General features: G+C 48.4%; 7 protein-coding genes across 7 annotated transcripts; 4 read left to right on the top strand and 3 right to left on the bottom strand.

Moving 5' to 3' along the window:
• The first annotated feature begins 42 nt into the window (after positions 1–42).
• F9C07_2282451 (putative voltage-gated chloride channel) lies at positions 43–3,412 on the top strand. Its single transcript, XM_041291280.2, has 7 exons — positions 43–304; positions 360–898; positions 959–1,062; positions 1,113–1,265; positions 1,318–1,432; positions 1,480–1,571; positions 1,629–3,412. Exons 1-7 carry the CDS (start codon positions 156–158, stop codon positions 3,099–3,101), a joined length of 2,625 nt encoding a protein of 874 aa, XP_041145093.1. The 5' UTR covers positions 43–155; the 3' UTR covers positions 3,102–3,412.
• F9C07_2282450 (CTD kinase subunit gamma CTK3-domain-containing protein) lies at positions 3,413–4,821 on the top strand. Its single transcript, XM_041291279.2, has 3 exons — positions 3,413–3,487; positions 3,596–3,913; positions 3,975–4,821. The coding sequence occupies exons 2-3, from the start codon at positions 3,755–3,757 to the stop codon at positions 4,521–4,523; spliced, it is 708 nt and encodes a 235-aa protein (XP_041145092.1). The 5' UTR covers positions 3,413–3,487; positions 3,596–3,754; the 3' UTR covers positions 4,524–4,821.
• A 105-nt stretch (positions 4,822–4,926) lies between these two features.
• On the top strand, positions 4,927–6,063 carry F9C07_7374 (putative immediate-early protein; the record flags this gene model as incomplete). Its single annotated transcript, XM_041291278.1, has 2 exons — positions 4,927–5,507; positions 5,565–6,063. 2 exons carry the CDS (start codon positions 4,927–4,929, stop codon positions 6,061–6,063), a joined length of 1,080 nt encoding a protein of 359 aa, XP_041145091.1.
• A 784-nt stretch (positions 6,064–6,847) lies between these two features.
• Positions 6,848–8,474, top strand: F9C07_7373 (uncharacterized protein; the record flags this gene model as incomplete). Its single annotated transcript, XM_041291277.1, has 2 exons — positions 6,848–8,333; positions 8,398–8,474. 2 exons carry the CDS (start codon positions 6,848–6,850, stop codon positions 8,472–8,474), a joined length of 1,563 nt encoding a protein of 520 aa, XP_041145090.1.
• Positions 8,475–9,003: 529 nt separating this feature from the next.
• On the bottom strand, positions 9,004–10,272 carry F9C07_7372 (uncharacterized protein; the record flags this gene model as incomplete). Its single annotated transcript, XM_071511616.1, has 2 exons — positions 9,004–9,360; positions 9,430–10,272. The coding sequence occupies 2 exons, from the start codon at positions 10,270–10,272 to the stop codon at positions 9,004–9,006; spliced, it is 1,200 nt and encodes a 399-aa protein (XP_071365211.1).
• Positions 10,273–10,350: 78 nt separating this feature from the next.
• F9C07_2282446 (putative mitochondrial phosphate transporter Pic2) lies at positions 10,351–11,875 on the bottom strand. Its single transcript, XM_071510558.1, has 5 exons — positions 11,538–11,875; positions 11,454–11,459; positions 10,734–11,384; positions 10,546–10,669; positions 10,351–10,486 (listed from the first exon to the last, which is right to left on the bottom strand). The coding sequence occupies exons 1-5, from the start codon at positions 11,626–11,628 to the stop codon at positions 10,435–10,437; spliced, it is 924 nt and encodes a 307-aa protein (XP_071365210.1). The 5' UTR covers positions 11,629–11,875; the 3' UTR covers positions 10,351–10,434.
• A 517-nt stretch (positions 11,876–12,392) lies between these two features.
• F9C07_7370 (putative C6 transcription factor) lies at positions 12,393–12,956 on the bottom strand (the record flags this gene model as incomplete). Its single annotated transcript, XM_071511615.1, has 1 exon — positions 12,393–12,956. The coding sequence occupies one exon, from the start codon at positions 12,954–12,956 to the stop codon at positions 12,393–12,395; it is 564 nt and encodes a 187-aa protein (XP_071365209.1).
• Between the last annotated feature and the right edge of the window lie 166 nt (positions 12,957–13,122).

The raw sequence follows: 13,122 nt of genomic DNA, 5'->3' as shown, positions 1-13,122 counted from the left end.
AATCTAGGACGCGGAGCGGAGCTTAAGCCACACCTCTGAGGTTAGGGCCAGTTGTCGTAAGTCGAGACCGGTATAGAACTGCGGGATCGTCAACAAAAGACATGGCTTTCTGCAAAGTGGACATTGACACTTGCACATAGCTTTGTGTGTCCACTATGCAGTCGGAAGGAGAAGCTGGGGCCTCCTCGTTCTTCATGCAGTCTCGGAGTCAACAACATTCTCCGATACCGCGCCATGACAGCGAGCTATCTTCACCGGATCCCCACGAATTGAGTGATTCACTCAGCGGGGGTCTACATGAGCCGTAAGGTCCCAATCTTTTGGGCAATCCATGCGATTCTAATAGGAGACATATACAGTATATCCTTTAAGCGCAAACAAAAGCAGCGATCCGGTTTCAGCTTATCGAACCTATTTTCCAATAATACGACAGAATTCGTTGCTGGAGACGCAGGGTTCACATCTTCGAACACCCGAAATGGGCAACTCCATGAAAGTGTATCATCTTCAAGGGATCGACCGATGAGTAACAATGGAAATGCTACTGCCCAAAAAGAGGGCGGTCTCCTTGATTGGTATGTGGAAGGTCCAGGGCGACGAGTAGGCTATGATGACCTGACCGCAATCGACTGGATATTTGAGTACACAAAAGAACGCCAGAGGAAGAGACATCTGTATTCTCATGGCCAAGGGGCTGTAGGATATGTACTTAAATTCCTCGACGCCAGTAATGTCTGGATAGTATTGATCGCTACCGGAATCTTGGTCGGGATTATTGCAGCTTTTATTGATGTTGCAAGCGACTGGTTAGGAGATTTGAAAACTGGATATTGCAAGAATGGGGCTGGGGGAGGCAAGTTCTACCTAAATAAAAGCTTCTGTTGCTGGGGTCATGATGGTAAGCTATTCTTTGCTCCAAGATTGTACCCTGAGGTATCTTTACTAAATTATGGATTAGATATATCGAACTGTCTAGACTGGACACCCTGGGGGAAAGCACTAGGTGTTGCCTCTTCCGGCGGCGTCTTCACGGTAGAATATTTATTCTACGTCCTTTATTCTGTAATTGGGTCTTTTCCGTTATAATTGTAGTATACTAACAAGACTCGCAGGTACTGTTTGCTGTATGCGCTACAGTCTTGGTTAGGACATATGCGCTGTATGCGAGACACAGCGGTATCCCTGAAATCAAGACGATTCTCGGTGGCTTCGTGATAAGGCATTTTATGGGACCTTGGACGCTTGCAATAAAATCTTTGGGATTAGTAGGCCTCCCTCAAGATACACACTGTGCTACATGAGCTAACAATTGCAAAGTGTCTATCCGTCGCATCTGGTTTGTGGCTGGGTAAAGAAGGCCCTCTTGTTCATGTCGCATGCTGTTGTGCCAGCGTGATAATGAAACCTTTCGAAAGCTTAAATCATAATGAAGGTAAACGCTCTCCATAGCCATGACAATCACGTAAGCTAATTATGCAGCGAGAAAACGCGAAGTTCTGTCCGCAGCCGCTGCTGCGGGCATCTCTGTTGCGTTCGGGGCCCCAATCGGGGGCGTCCTATTTAGTTTGGAGGTATGATCTTTTAGGAATCCCTTCGCTCATAGGCGAATACTTACTAATCTTGGCCAGCAATTATCCTATTACTTCCCCGACAAGACAATGTGGCAAAGCTTTGTCTGTGCCATGGTTGCTGCAGTGACGTTACAAGCCTTAAACCCTTTTCGTACGGGCAATATTGTCCTTTACGAAGTCACGTACACACGCGGATGGCATCGCTTTGAGATGATTCCGTTTGTTATACTTGGCATATTAGGCGGCCTATATGGAGCGTTTCTTATCCGCTTGAATATGAAAATCGCTCAATGGCGACGATCTCGGAGCTGGTCACGACCAATTGCAGAGGTGGTGTTAGTAGCTCTTTTAAGTGCGTTGATCAATTATCCGAACTTGTTTATGAGATCTCAAAACTCCGAACTTGTTCATTCTCTCTTTGCTGAGTGTGGAAATGGGGGTGAGGATCTTTTTGGTCTATGCAAAACCGGCGCTGCGTCCGTTACTACAATAGTTCTTCTGCTTATGGCTGCGATCCTCGGTTTTTTCCTTGCATCAATGACTTTCGGTTTGGATCTACCTGCCGGTATTATCCTACCTTCCGTTGCTATTGGTGCTTTATATGGACGTGCTCTAGGGACGACTTTCAAGATGTGGCAAGAAGCTTATCCCAAAGTTTTCCTCTTCGGTAATTGCGAGCCGGATATCCCCTGCGTCACTCCAGGACTATATGCAATCGTTGGTGCGGCTTCGGCCCTTGGCGGAGCCACTAGGATGACTGTGTCGATAGTGGTCATCATGTTTGAACTCACAGGTGCTTTGACCTACGTTATCCCAATCATGATTGCAGTCATGCTATCGAAATGGTGCGGCGACATATTTGGAAAGCGTGGCATTTACGAGTCGTGGATTGAATTAAATGAATATCCTTTCCTCGACCAACGTGACGATACTACTCCACCCGATGTGCCTGCTCATAAGGTCATGACAGCTGTGGATGACTTAACAGTCATTACCGCCGTGGGTCATACAATCGACAGTCTTCGGCACCTTCTCCTGACAACTTCATACCGTGGATATCCCGTAGTAACCGATACATCAAACCCTACCCTTCTGGGTTATATCTCTCGAAACGAACTTTCGTTTGCTTTGAAGTATTCGAAGTCGCCTACGGACCGAGAGTTGTCTGGTGAAACACAGGTCTTTTTTGCTCATCAACCTTTTGCAGACCCAGTGGAGACTCTCGATCTTCGTCCATGGATGGACCAGACCCCTATCACCCTGAACAGCGGTACGACATTTTCGCTAGTACTTCAGATGTTCCAAAGGCTTGGACTGCGTTACATCTTACTTTCGGACAAGGGAGTTCTCCAAGGGTTGCTCACTAAAAAGGATGTTTGGTCTGTCCTCAACGGACCAGAGTTCCGTAAAGGCGGATTCTCTAGAGAGAATGTAGTCCGCCCAGTGAATACGGCGGAAGAGGTTGGACTCCTGGAAAGCGACGACGTGACCAGTATGGCCAGTTCTTTAGAAAGGCGCCAGTCTCTCTGATTTCTTGTACAGAAAATAGCACTATACCGGAACATCCTTGAGTCCGGTATAGCATGCCCTACGATTGGCACGTCCGGCGGTGCCTATGTTTAGACCCATGACGCGAATCACGTTGACTTGGTTTGATATCAAATAGAATTTGGTAAGGAATAGGGCTGGTTTCCTTGGTAGGTACTCAATGGCGTTATGTTGGTTTTGATCTTTCGTTCCCAGTTTTTAGTGGCCTGACTGGCAGTCAGCGGCCCTTCCTGTTATATATATATAGAGCTCCATGTACTATGTGAATACAATACAGTTCCCATCTGTCTTTCCTGATGAGATAGGACCTTGTGTTTCCGCCTCACCTAACCCCAGCTAGTTACATGAAATAGTAACCTCCCTATCAAGTAAGCAACGCTACCCCTAACAGCATGAATACTAGCAAATAGACATGCTTTCAGTACTTAGTGCCTAGTACATACTAAGTAGCTGGCTAACCCCACATATTCTGCCAGCACAATTCATCTGACCGCCCCTTCACCGACCAATCGGCACACCCCACCCATGATAATTCCCCGACTTGTTTGCGACAACCTGAACAAGTACACAACCCTCAATTCAAGTCAAGTGTTATAAACTCTCTAGCCCCTTAGCTGAGCTGTGAATCTGCAACCATGATGGTAGATCCGTTTGAAGTTCGCATGCGCTTTACCGCGCAGCTACAACATCTGAATGCATCAATTACATCCTCCCAGAAAGCTGCCCATTATGCGCTCAAATATCGCGATATGGACGAGGATCTTCACTCATGCATACTGGAACAGCTTGAAAGGGTACGTATAATGAATCCACCATCTATCAGGCTTCCTTTACTGACTTCCATGGTGCCTCTAGAATAATATGAACAACCGAGCTAATATCATGTATTTCATCGAACAATTCTGCGAAATGGCTACGAAGGAAGATCATGCACCATACGTCCGCATGATTCAAAGGGATATCTTACGCGTAGTGGATGCCGTTGCACCACCGGATGGCACTGGAGCAGCGAATGTGAAGCATGTTCGTCGGGTTCTGAGCGGGTTACAGAACAAGGAAATACTTTCTGCGGAAACGGTAGCGGAGATCATTGCCGGTCTGAAAGACCGTGAAACACATCCAGCACATCTTGATCTGGAGGCTGATGAAGGGGTAGAAGCAAAGGCCGGCACTCCACGGGGCTCTAGGGGGAGCGTCCGCGTGGACAAGAGACAGATTGAACAGAGAATCGAAGAAGACCGTGAGCGGAACAAGCGTTTACGAGAGAGTATGTGGACAGTCAGCGGCGACGATGGTGATGAGCACGGGAAATTTTGGGATGAGACCAGCGATATTGGCGAAGATGACTTCCTGGCCGCGAATGAGGAGTTTATAGAACGCAGACAGATGGTTGGTGCTAAGTGAAGATGCTTGCATTAGCTGTTCTTTCTGGTTTTATAAATTAGCGGGTTTGAAAAGTATATACAGCAGGTGTTCGGTCCGGCGTTACGTTCCTTTACAACTTGGGCCATGGGTATGAATGATACCATTTACGTGAATTGCATATGAGATACCATATTCCATTTGACGTTTTTCCTGTATACCATCTTGAAGCTGGCAGCTACTGACTACTAAAATACGAAGTAGTAGTACAAATGCAGAATGGCTAGGTACTTCAGTAGCCCCACATAGCACTTTCCGCCTTCGGAAAAAAGTGGCCCCGTGGAGATCGAATTTCCTGAAAAAAAGCGCCGAGTTTGGGCGCAATAACATTTCTCCATATATGCTTGATAGCTAATTTTTTGATTCGGATCATTCTGGATCCTCTATGTTTTCCCACATTGTCACTGCGGCAAAGGGTCTATTTACTCGACAGGATACCGACAAGGCACAATCGAAGAACTTTACCACTACCTCGTCCGACAACGCAATCGCTAGCACATCAAAGATGGTCACAACACGGCGGCGGAAGATTTCCGATATTGTTCCCGAAGAGGAACCTGAGATCAATGGACAGCAGGAGGTGAATGGGAAGCGCAAATCCGGGCCAGCCGGCTCCGGGAAGATGGAAACTCAGCGCAATAAACGGAGAAAGCGAGCCAGTCTTGAAGCCGCAGAAGGCGAGAGCGGGACTCCAGAAGAGCCTTCAGAAGATACCCAGGAAACGGATTCCAAGCAAGAGGAAGAGAAATCGGCACCTGCTCCGAAGAAGCACTTCAGATTCGACAGCGAAGAACCTGAAGTACCGTTAGATACGCAGATAGAGGAAACAGCAGAGACGCAACAGGCAAAGGAGGACAGCGGCGATGACAGTAGTGATGATGATGAAGCTCCGGAAGCGGTTGATAACTCGGCGCAGTTATCCAAGGTTAAAGCGCAGGCTAAGAAAATGGAACAGGCCAAACAATTGTCAGTAATTGGCCTTGCTATTTCCCTGATATAGCTGATCTTACTAATGTCCTACAGGGAAGAAGAGTTGAAGCGCGAGAAGAGAAGGCAATTGGATGAGCTGCGTAAATCACAAGCGAAAGTTTCGAAAAAGAAAGATAAGCCCGTTGATGATCTGCTATCCGAAAGCACGGTGACACTCCAGGGCTCTAATACACAAGATGCACGGCGATCGGCTCTCCCAGCACTTCTTCCAGACGATATTTTGAATGCAGCTCCTGTTACACGACCGCCTACTCCACCCGCAGAAGGAATAAACATAGCCCACAAGAAGCCGACCAAGTTGAGATTCCTCGAAAAGTCCGAGAAGCGCCCCAAGGATGTGAAAATGGGCGATGTGACGATTCGAGTATTGGGTGACATTCCACAGAAGAAAGCCAAATCGGCTCTACCCCCCAAGGCCTCGAAATCCGGCCGGATTAGCAAACAGACTTGGCTCGATCGGAGTCGCAGTACTGGACATGTCAATGGTCTGAGAAGGACAGCCGGCGGTTCCTCTGGATTTGTACGCAAGTAAAAGGTCTTATCTTTACATTGAGCGTCCCAACGGTGGCTAGCATTTTTTCCAACCAAAATCAAGAGCGAATTGAACCGGTCGTCCATAGGACCCCTCTCGAGAACCATCTCAGTAATGGCAATCATTGCCTTTCATTTCTCTCATATATCACAACACACCGGTGTCGGGGGGTTGGTCTTATATCCTCCGCAGTGTGCAGGGTCCAGGCAGGCCTTGCCCCCAGAGCAGGTTACAGGTTGAAGGATGCACAGCAAGCAGACTACGATTCATGCAGCTGTACTTGACTTCAAAAAATTTCGAATTCCATGTATAGAATGTAATGTTCCACGGTAGATAGTTATTAAGTGTCGTTGTCTAGGCGTCTAAGTATTGGGTACAAGGCGCTTGCAGATTCTATCTATTCTTTGTTTTCCTACTATTTATGTTTTCTTTTTAGTAAATGTCTTATACTCAGTCCAGCTTGCTTATGTTTCACTTGGAAGGGAAACCAACACAAAAAAAAAGAAAAGGAAAGAAAGGAAAATCAAAGGAAGTGTATACAAAGATATCTGTGCCCAACATCTAAGTAGCCTAGACCGTTGGCAAAAGTCGAAGTGGATGCAGTTTGTTCTATAGCAGGTTAGCCTCTGGTGCGCGCACGTGCGAAAGCTTGGAGCTTGGTCAATCCATTCTTCACCTCCATTTCGACGGAAAGATCTTCCGGAGTGATTTCTATCATTATTAAACGTCCACCTGCCCATCAGTGGCAGGCTTCTAATAATTATCTTCACCCACTACGTCCAACATGGCTTCTACCGCAGAAACAACTCCCCTGCTCCCCCAGCACCAACAACAACCCGCAACATCTAATACGTCACCGCGAGCAAACCGGCGGACAGTCACCTTCAACCCTCTCACTACAGTCAGCACATATCACGATACCACCTCTACAAACGCTCCGGTGAAGACCCTATATTCCGGTCCTTCCTCATTTCCGAGTTCCCAGGAAACCCCGCAACGACCGACTGGCCTGTCCGCATTGAACAGCAAGCTTCGTCGCCGGAATAGCCATGGAGCGCCCTATAGTGCAGCCCCCTCAATGCCTGCGGCACCCAAAGTCGGCCCACAAAGAACGACAAAGAAAGCTCAGAAATTGAAACTTCTCCCTGATCCGATCACCGAGGAGGCTGCTGAAGGCGAATTCCCATCAGACGTCTACTCGCAAATCGCACGGATTAAGGAACCCACTGCTCGAAGCCATGCTGCAAGACTGGGCAAGTCGGACAGAGAACGACTACCCCGTGTGACTGCATACTGTACGGCCAATTCATATCGACTAGATGGAGCGGTCAGGTTTCTCAAATCAAGGTCCAAAACCCGTGGAGCAAATCCGAAACTCTACGATGAGTGTGTCTACTCGCCTTTCGACTACCAATACGAAGAAAAGCAAAGAAGTACTTCAGAAAACAATGTTGGCATGAATAATGTGGGTATGAGGGAAACGTTCCAGAGGCCATCCACCGAGCGCAGATTCTCCGACAGCGTGGTCGAAATCGAAGATAATACTAAATCCCGGAGAGAGGACCTCATCGACCTTCGAGACTCTCAAGCTCACCAATCAGAGAATGCTATAGCGGAAACCCAATCTGAAACTCCAGACTTCGACACCACAATCCACACCCCGGAGGTATTCCTCTTTGATTATGGCACGGTCGTTATATGGGGCATGTCGCCCGCACAAGAATCCCGGTTCCTGTCCGATGTCTCTAAATTCGCAACGTCCATCTTGAGTCCCGAAGATACACAGGTCGAAAACTTTAATTTCTACTATGCGCGTGAGTACCAGGCGCGGATATACAACGACTTCATCTCTCTGCGCGAACCCCGAAACCACATGATCAAACTGGCCATCTCACATGCTCTTGCTCAATCAGTGAAGACCTCTCTTTTCGAGGATCTCGTCTCAGAAACGATCTCGAATACTGCACCATTGCCTGCCCAGATCGCACAGACAGGAAGTGTCAATCTCACGCGGCGACAAATCAACATGCAAGTCGGAGAATTATTCATTCTACGAATCAATATCCATCTCCAGGGTTCGGTTCTAGACAGCCCAGAACTAATGTGGGCAGAACCACAGTTAGAGCCTGTCTACCAAGCCGTGCGGAGCTACCTCGAAATGGACCAACGAGTCAGCCTCCTGAATGAACGACTAGACGTAATTGCAGATCTCCTGGCCGTTCTCAAAGACCAACTGACTCACCGACACGGTGAGTATCTAGAATGGATTGGTATGTTATCACCTTCCACTACCCTGCGATCCTTCCAACTACATTTACTAATATAAATGCACAGTCATCGTCCTCATCGCTGCAGAGATCCTCGTCGCAGCCATCAATATCGTGGTCGACTTATACGCTGGCGTTGACTAAAGCCCTAGTCACCGGACATCTTCCGCCTCATCTTGCTCACAGACCTCTATCTACATTTCGATTTCATTAATTTTCCCTCCCTATTGCATTGTACTGGTACTGGCGTCAGGGCGAACGGGCAAGATCGCATTTCTATGATAGCTACGCATAACCATCCCATGTACAATACAATATGACATCAGCTACACAGGCAGGTGAATAGCTTTTCAGCGCCTCTACAATAACACACGCTGTTCCTGTAACAAAAAGATACACCTTCGTAACCGTAGCTGTCATCTACCACGTAATCGACACCATCATCCCCATTCCACGAACAGAATGTACATTTCGCACCTCATCCATCACCAAAGACAAAAATGGGATATGAAAAAAGCAAACTCCCTAATCTTAATTTTAGTAAAGATGAACAAACAAGAACCCCGAGAACCCCCCTTTAGATATAGAAGAAAGAAAAAGAAAAAGACACAAAAGACTAAGAGTATAAGAAGATAAAGATACAAAGCCCCAGATCATCATCCACTGACCCCAACTAACTGTCCTCCTTCGACTCCTTAGTATCCATATCCATAGGCGTCGTCGGCTCCACAGAAACCTCTCCTTGACCAGGTTCTCTTGACCCGGACTCCGGGTTCTGGCTACCACCACGGTCACTTCCAGAGCCGGTATTGTTCTCTTTATCTTGTGCTGAGCCGTTGCCAGCCTGGATGCGGAACGAAGAAGTCATGTCCTCCTGCGACGGCGCTGGCGCTAACCGCGGAAGCGAGGCTGATCCAGCAGCGGACGAAGACTCAGGCGCATTGTTAGCAGAAGGGGCAGCATCATCATCTGCACCGTCACCGACATTTGATTTCCGGGACCGTTTCACACGCAGGGGTCGTTCTTGGGGCTGTGATAACATTAGTCCAATCCGCCCATTCAGGGGAAAGGGAAGAAAGAAAGGGGGGAAAAAACTAACAGTAGGCGGCTGTTCATCCGAGCTCCCCTCCGTGTCATCTGCATAATACGCACCACCACCACCCTCCTTCTCACCAGGATCCAGAACCGCCGCATTGGACAACATAGCCGCGGCGCGGGCCCGTAGCTCCGGGTTGACACCTGCCTGGGCCTCCTCTGCCATGCCGGTGACCTTGGCTAGGCGCTCGAGCAGAATGCATGACTCGAGACGCATCTTGTGGATGTATTGCCAGCCGCGGCGGTTGCGGACACGCATCAGATCGTTCTCATTTTCGATCTCATTTAAGCGCTTCTTTAAGGCGACGCATTTGCGTTTGTAGGCGAGTTCGACGCTCGGGGGGTTCGAGGACTCGATTGATGTTGACTGGTTTGTAGAGGGCTCCATTGTGTTAAGTGTTATATGGTGGTGTTCGTTGTGGTTTGGATTGAGTTGGTGTTGTCGAGGGTCTAGGGTAAAGGGCGAGATTTGAGGTAAGAGGTGATATGGGGGGTTAGATGGATGAAGTGAGGCCTCGCTGCGGATTGATGGGGGTTGCGCTGAGTAAGACTTGGTCTCGGACTTCCAGTCAACGGGGTGTTCAGGGACAAAGGACCGAAGAGTGAGATGTGCTGAGTATGTCTCGAGGATGCGAAAGTACTCGGGGATCCCTTTCCACGGAACCAGTAAGGTTCTTCGGCGAGGCACGAGACGGCAAGGATCTTTGAGTTTACTGAAGCCACAAACAATTTCCGAGTTATAACTAGTCTCGCAATGAGTAGCGCCAAGTTCAAATGACAGAATTCTGCCGCAATCGCTGGATGTCTGATTGCTGGGCCGGCGATGGTTTGGAATCGCGGCTGCCATTCTGCCGGATCGTGATCGGAGGCGGTCAACGGTGCCTTGTGTCTAGACAATTACTATTGCCCTACGGCGAACTACCGAATTCGTGGATCATGAACATTCATCATTCTGGACTATCTACTAAGCACATAGCGATGATATCTAGATTGGTCGGTATGTAAGAGTCTAATGCCCACCAGTGGTCGGAAGACCAAGGAACACCTTGAACGAGTCATAACTATATATAATCCGTCAATCACTGTTTTTTCCTACTAGAGAAGATGATGGACAACTTACATCAACCATTGGAATCCAGTCAGTGTACCCAACATGACGATGCGGACGGGAAGACCGTTCCATAGGCCCGAAAATCCGATATTTCCATAAATGCGCGAAACGGCTTTCATGGCTGACTCACCAGCTAAGATACTGTCAGCACCAAATCATAATGACAGCCCCATCAAGATTCATCAGACTCAACTCACCCTGACGATCAGCATTGAGCTTGCTAACCATAACATCAGCCGGATGACTGACAATCGCACAAAAAATGCCAGCAATGTAACCGCCCAGGAAACTGATTCCAGTCTGCTGCAGCCCGCTGCAGCTTTCCTTGGGTTTGCCCAAAGTCTTATAGATCGCATTGACCGTCTCCTCAAAGGTAGCGAACTTGGTCATAGTGTAAGGGATCTGTCGCGCCCAGAGTGGGTACAGCCCCTTATACAAACCGCCGAATCCTTCTTGAGCAACGATCTTGCTCCAGCCTTCGCGCATTGTTTGCGCATAGGGTGGCAGAGTCGTCTGCATGCGCACCTTGATCGCCTCAAAGGGGCAGAGGGCCATGTCTGCGAGGAATTCGGCCGATGCACTGGCACCTAGATAGACCACCGTGCGGTTCATGTTGGGGAACATTTGGTCGCCGTATAGATACTTGAAGTACTCGTAGAATCCATATTTACCTGCGCCTTGGAAGGAGTACCCGATGAATGTGGGGGACCAGCCAAAGAATACTCCGCGCAGTCCTTCCTTGGCGAAGATAGAGCGCCATGCTGAGATATTTGATGTGTAGATCTTGGGATCAACCTGACGGCGACACTTGACCAGATCGAGTGGTGTGACTGATGTATGGGTAGGTCCTACGAGATAATTCCAAGGTTAAATGGAGCCCGCGGAGAGCAAATAGGTTTTTAGTATTGAAAACTTACCACAGGCTGTACACCACGGCCAAGAAGGGATACGTTAGCATTGAGTTTTCTCAAGTATATCGCCGTCATTTCGAAGAAGCCTACCAATAATGCCTCCTAGGGCACAATTAACGAAATATTTGCCTGTATTAGGCTCGATCTTCCCCATGGGGAGTTTGCGTTCCTGCATAGCCATAGTGGCGGTTGTATGGTGTAGTGTTCAGAGGTTACGGCAACTGGTGTGACTGAGAAGTGCGATTACTTGAATGGAGCAACAAGGCAAGGCTCAAAAACGCTAGATGTAGTGTAATGAAGCTGAAAGAAGTATTCTAAGCTGATAAAAGAATTAATTGACTATGGTGAAGGGAGGAATCGTCCCAAATTCCCCAAGAATGTGTAGACATAAAGCAGGGTCGGCCGAGGGGTACTCGGTTAGGCTATATAGAACCTTAACCAGGACAATGTCGTCAGCAATCACAGCTTATCTCTGGGTCTGGACCAGTAACTGGTTGCCAAAGGACATTGACTTTGGTAGTTCAAGGGCCCGTGAACGGCTAGGCCGGCATGCTGGACTTGTAGTAGTGCACACTACTACCTCGGATGTGGAGTGCCGATGTGCAAAGAGGCTTGGTATTTGGCCCAGATTTATGCAGCAGGAGTAGTCAACGACGAATTAGTTCCCTGTTCGTTTATGTCACAGATGGACATTCTCACACTGCCCGGAAGTGGAGCCAACATCAATGACGTCATTATATCCGTCAACAACCGGAGCTTGACCATAACACCGTCTATTATAGATATCGGCTATAACCAGGATATATAAATATAATTCAAATATACAAGAGAAGAGTCAAAGCCCTCACCCACGCCAATAGTACAGGAATTCATAAGCATTATACAGTGCAGTCGTAAACCATATTGACAGGTGCCCACCCACCAGGCTTCATGTACAGAGAGGAGTTAGCTCGTCGATGGTACAAAACGGTAGGGGTTTGGGGTCAATGCAGTCGCATGTTGGGACATGCTTCCCTGTTGCGCCAGCATTAGCGCCAGCTTGATGCCCAGCACAGAACCGACCCTGCCTAAGGCGCTTCGAATTTGCTCCATCTGTGCCGCTGTGCCCATGCCGAACGTCAGAACATACCATAGCGGCCACAGCATCAGATATCCGTAAAGAGCGCGAATGGGTGGTCGTCCCTCAGCAGAGGTTGGGATTGTTTGCCCAAGTGCATCGATATCCCCTAATGAAAAGGGAATACTCCGACAGGTATCGGTGGTCATCTCCTGAATCTCCTCCAGCGCGGCATCACGGTGGACGTCGCAGGCCTGGTTGTCACCGACGAGCGAGGCAAGGGTCTGGCGTAGATCAAGTAGATGTCTTTGGAGGCTAATACGGGCCGCGCGGTAATATGTCCAAATTGCTGCAATGGATGCATTCTGATAAGTCATGAGCGGTCCACCCGTAGCTGTATAGACGACGAGAGGAAGCCAGTGGTCCGGTAAATGCTGACTCCAGCTGGCCATCTCTAGAGCTAAGATATTGCCGGTCTCTATCCATGTGGTGAGTTGTGAAATGGTATCTATGTCTATTGACCCCTGGTGGGAAGAACTTTCGGCAAAGAGCTGGCCGATCTTGGATGCCGTTAGCATTAATCTAGGCACCGGCTCAGATCCGTCAAGTTGCCCGACA

This window comes from Aspergillus flavus, chromosome 3 (genome assembly GCF_009017415.1).
Source record: "Aspergillus flavus chromosome 3, complete sequence".
In the NCBI taxonomy this organism is placed as follows: Eukaryota; Fungi; Ascomycota; class Eurotiomycetes; order Eurotiales; family Aspergillaceae; genus Aspergillus; species Aspergillus flavus.
The sequence above is the reverse complement of the archived record's forward strand: the minus strand, read 5'-3'. Positions and strand labels throughout refer to the sequence as shown.

Bases quoted from the DNA above. Each gene is read 5' to 3' on its own strand.
- F9C07_2282451 (XM_041291280.2), top strand. From the start codon at position 156: ATGCAGTCGGAAGGAGAAGCTGGGGCCTCCTCGTTCTTCATGCAGTCT. The intron at 305-359 runs GTAAGGTCCCAA...AGACATATACAG, and splicing joins AGCGGGGGTCTACATGAGCC to TATATCCTTTAAGCGCAAAC. The intron at 899-958 runs GTAAGCTATTCT...ATTATGGATTAG, and splicing joins CTGTTGCTGGGGTCATGATG to ATATATCGAACTGTCTAGAC.
- F9C07_2282446 (XM_071510558.1), bottom strand. From the start codon at position 11,628: ATGGCTATGCAGGAACGCAAACTCCCCATGGGGAAGATCGAGCCTAAT. The intron at 10,670-10,733 runs GTGAGTTGAGTC...ACAGTATCTTAG, and splicing joins GCTCAATGCTGATCGTCAGG to CTGGTGAGTCAGCCATGAAA. The intron at 10,487-10,545 runs GTAAGTTGTCCA...GATTATATATAG, and splicing joins ACTGGATTCCAATGGTTGAT to TTATGACTCGTTCAAGGTGT.
- F9C07_2282450 (XM_041291279.2), top strand. From the start codon at position 3,755: ATGATGGTAGATCCGTTTGAAGTTCGCATGCGCTTTACCGCGCAGCTA. The intron at 3,914-3,974 runs GTACGTATAATG...TGGTGCCTCTAG, and splicing joins TACTGGAACAGCTTGAAAGG to AATAATATGAACAACCGAGC.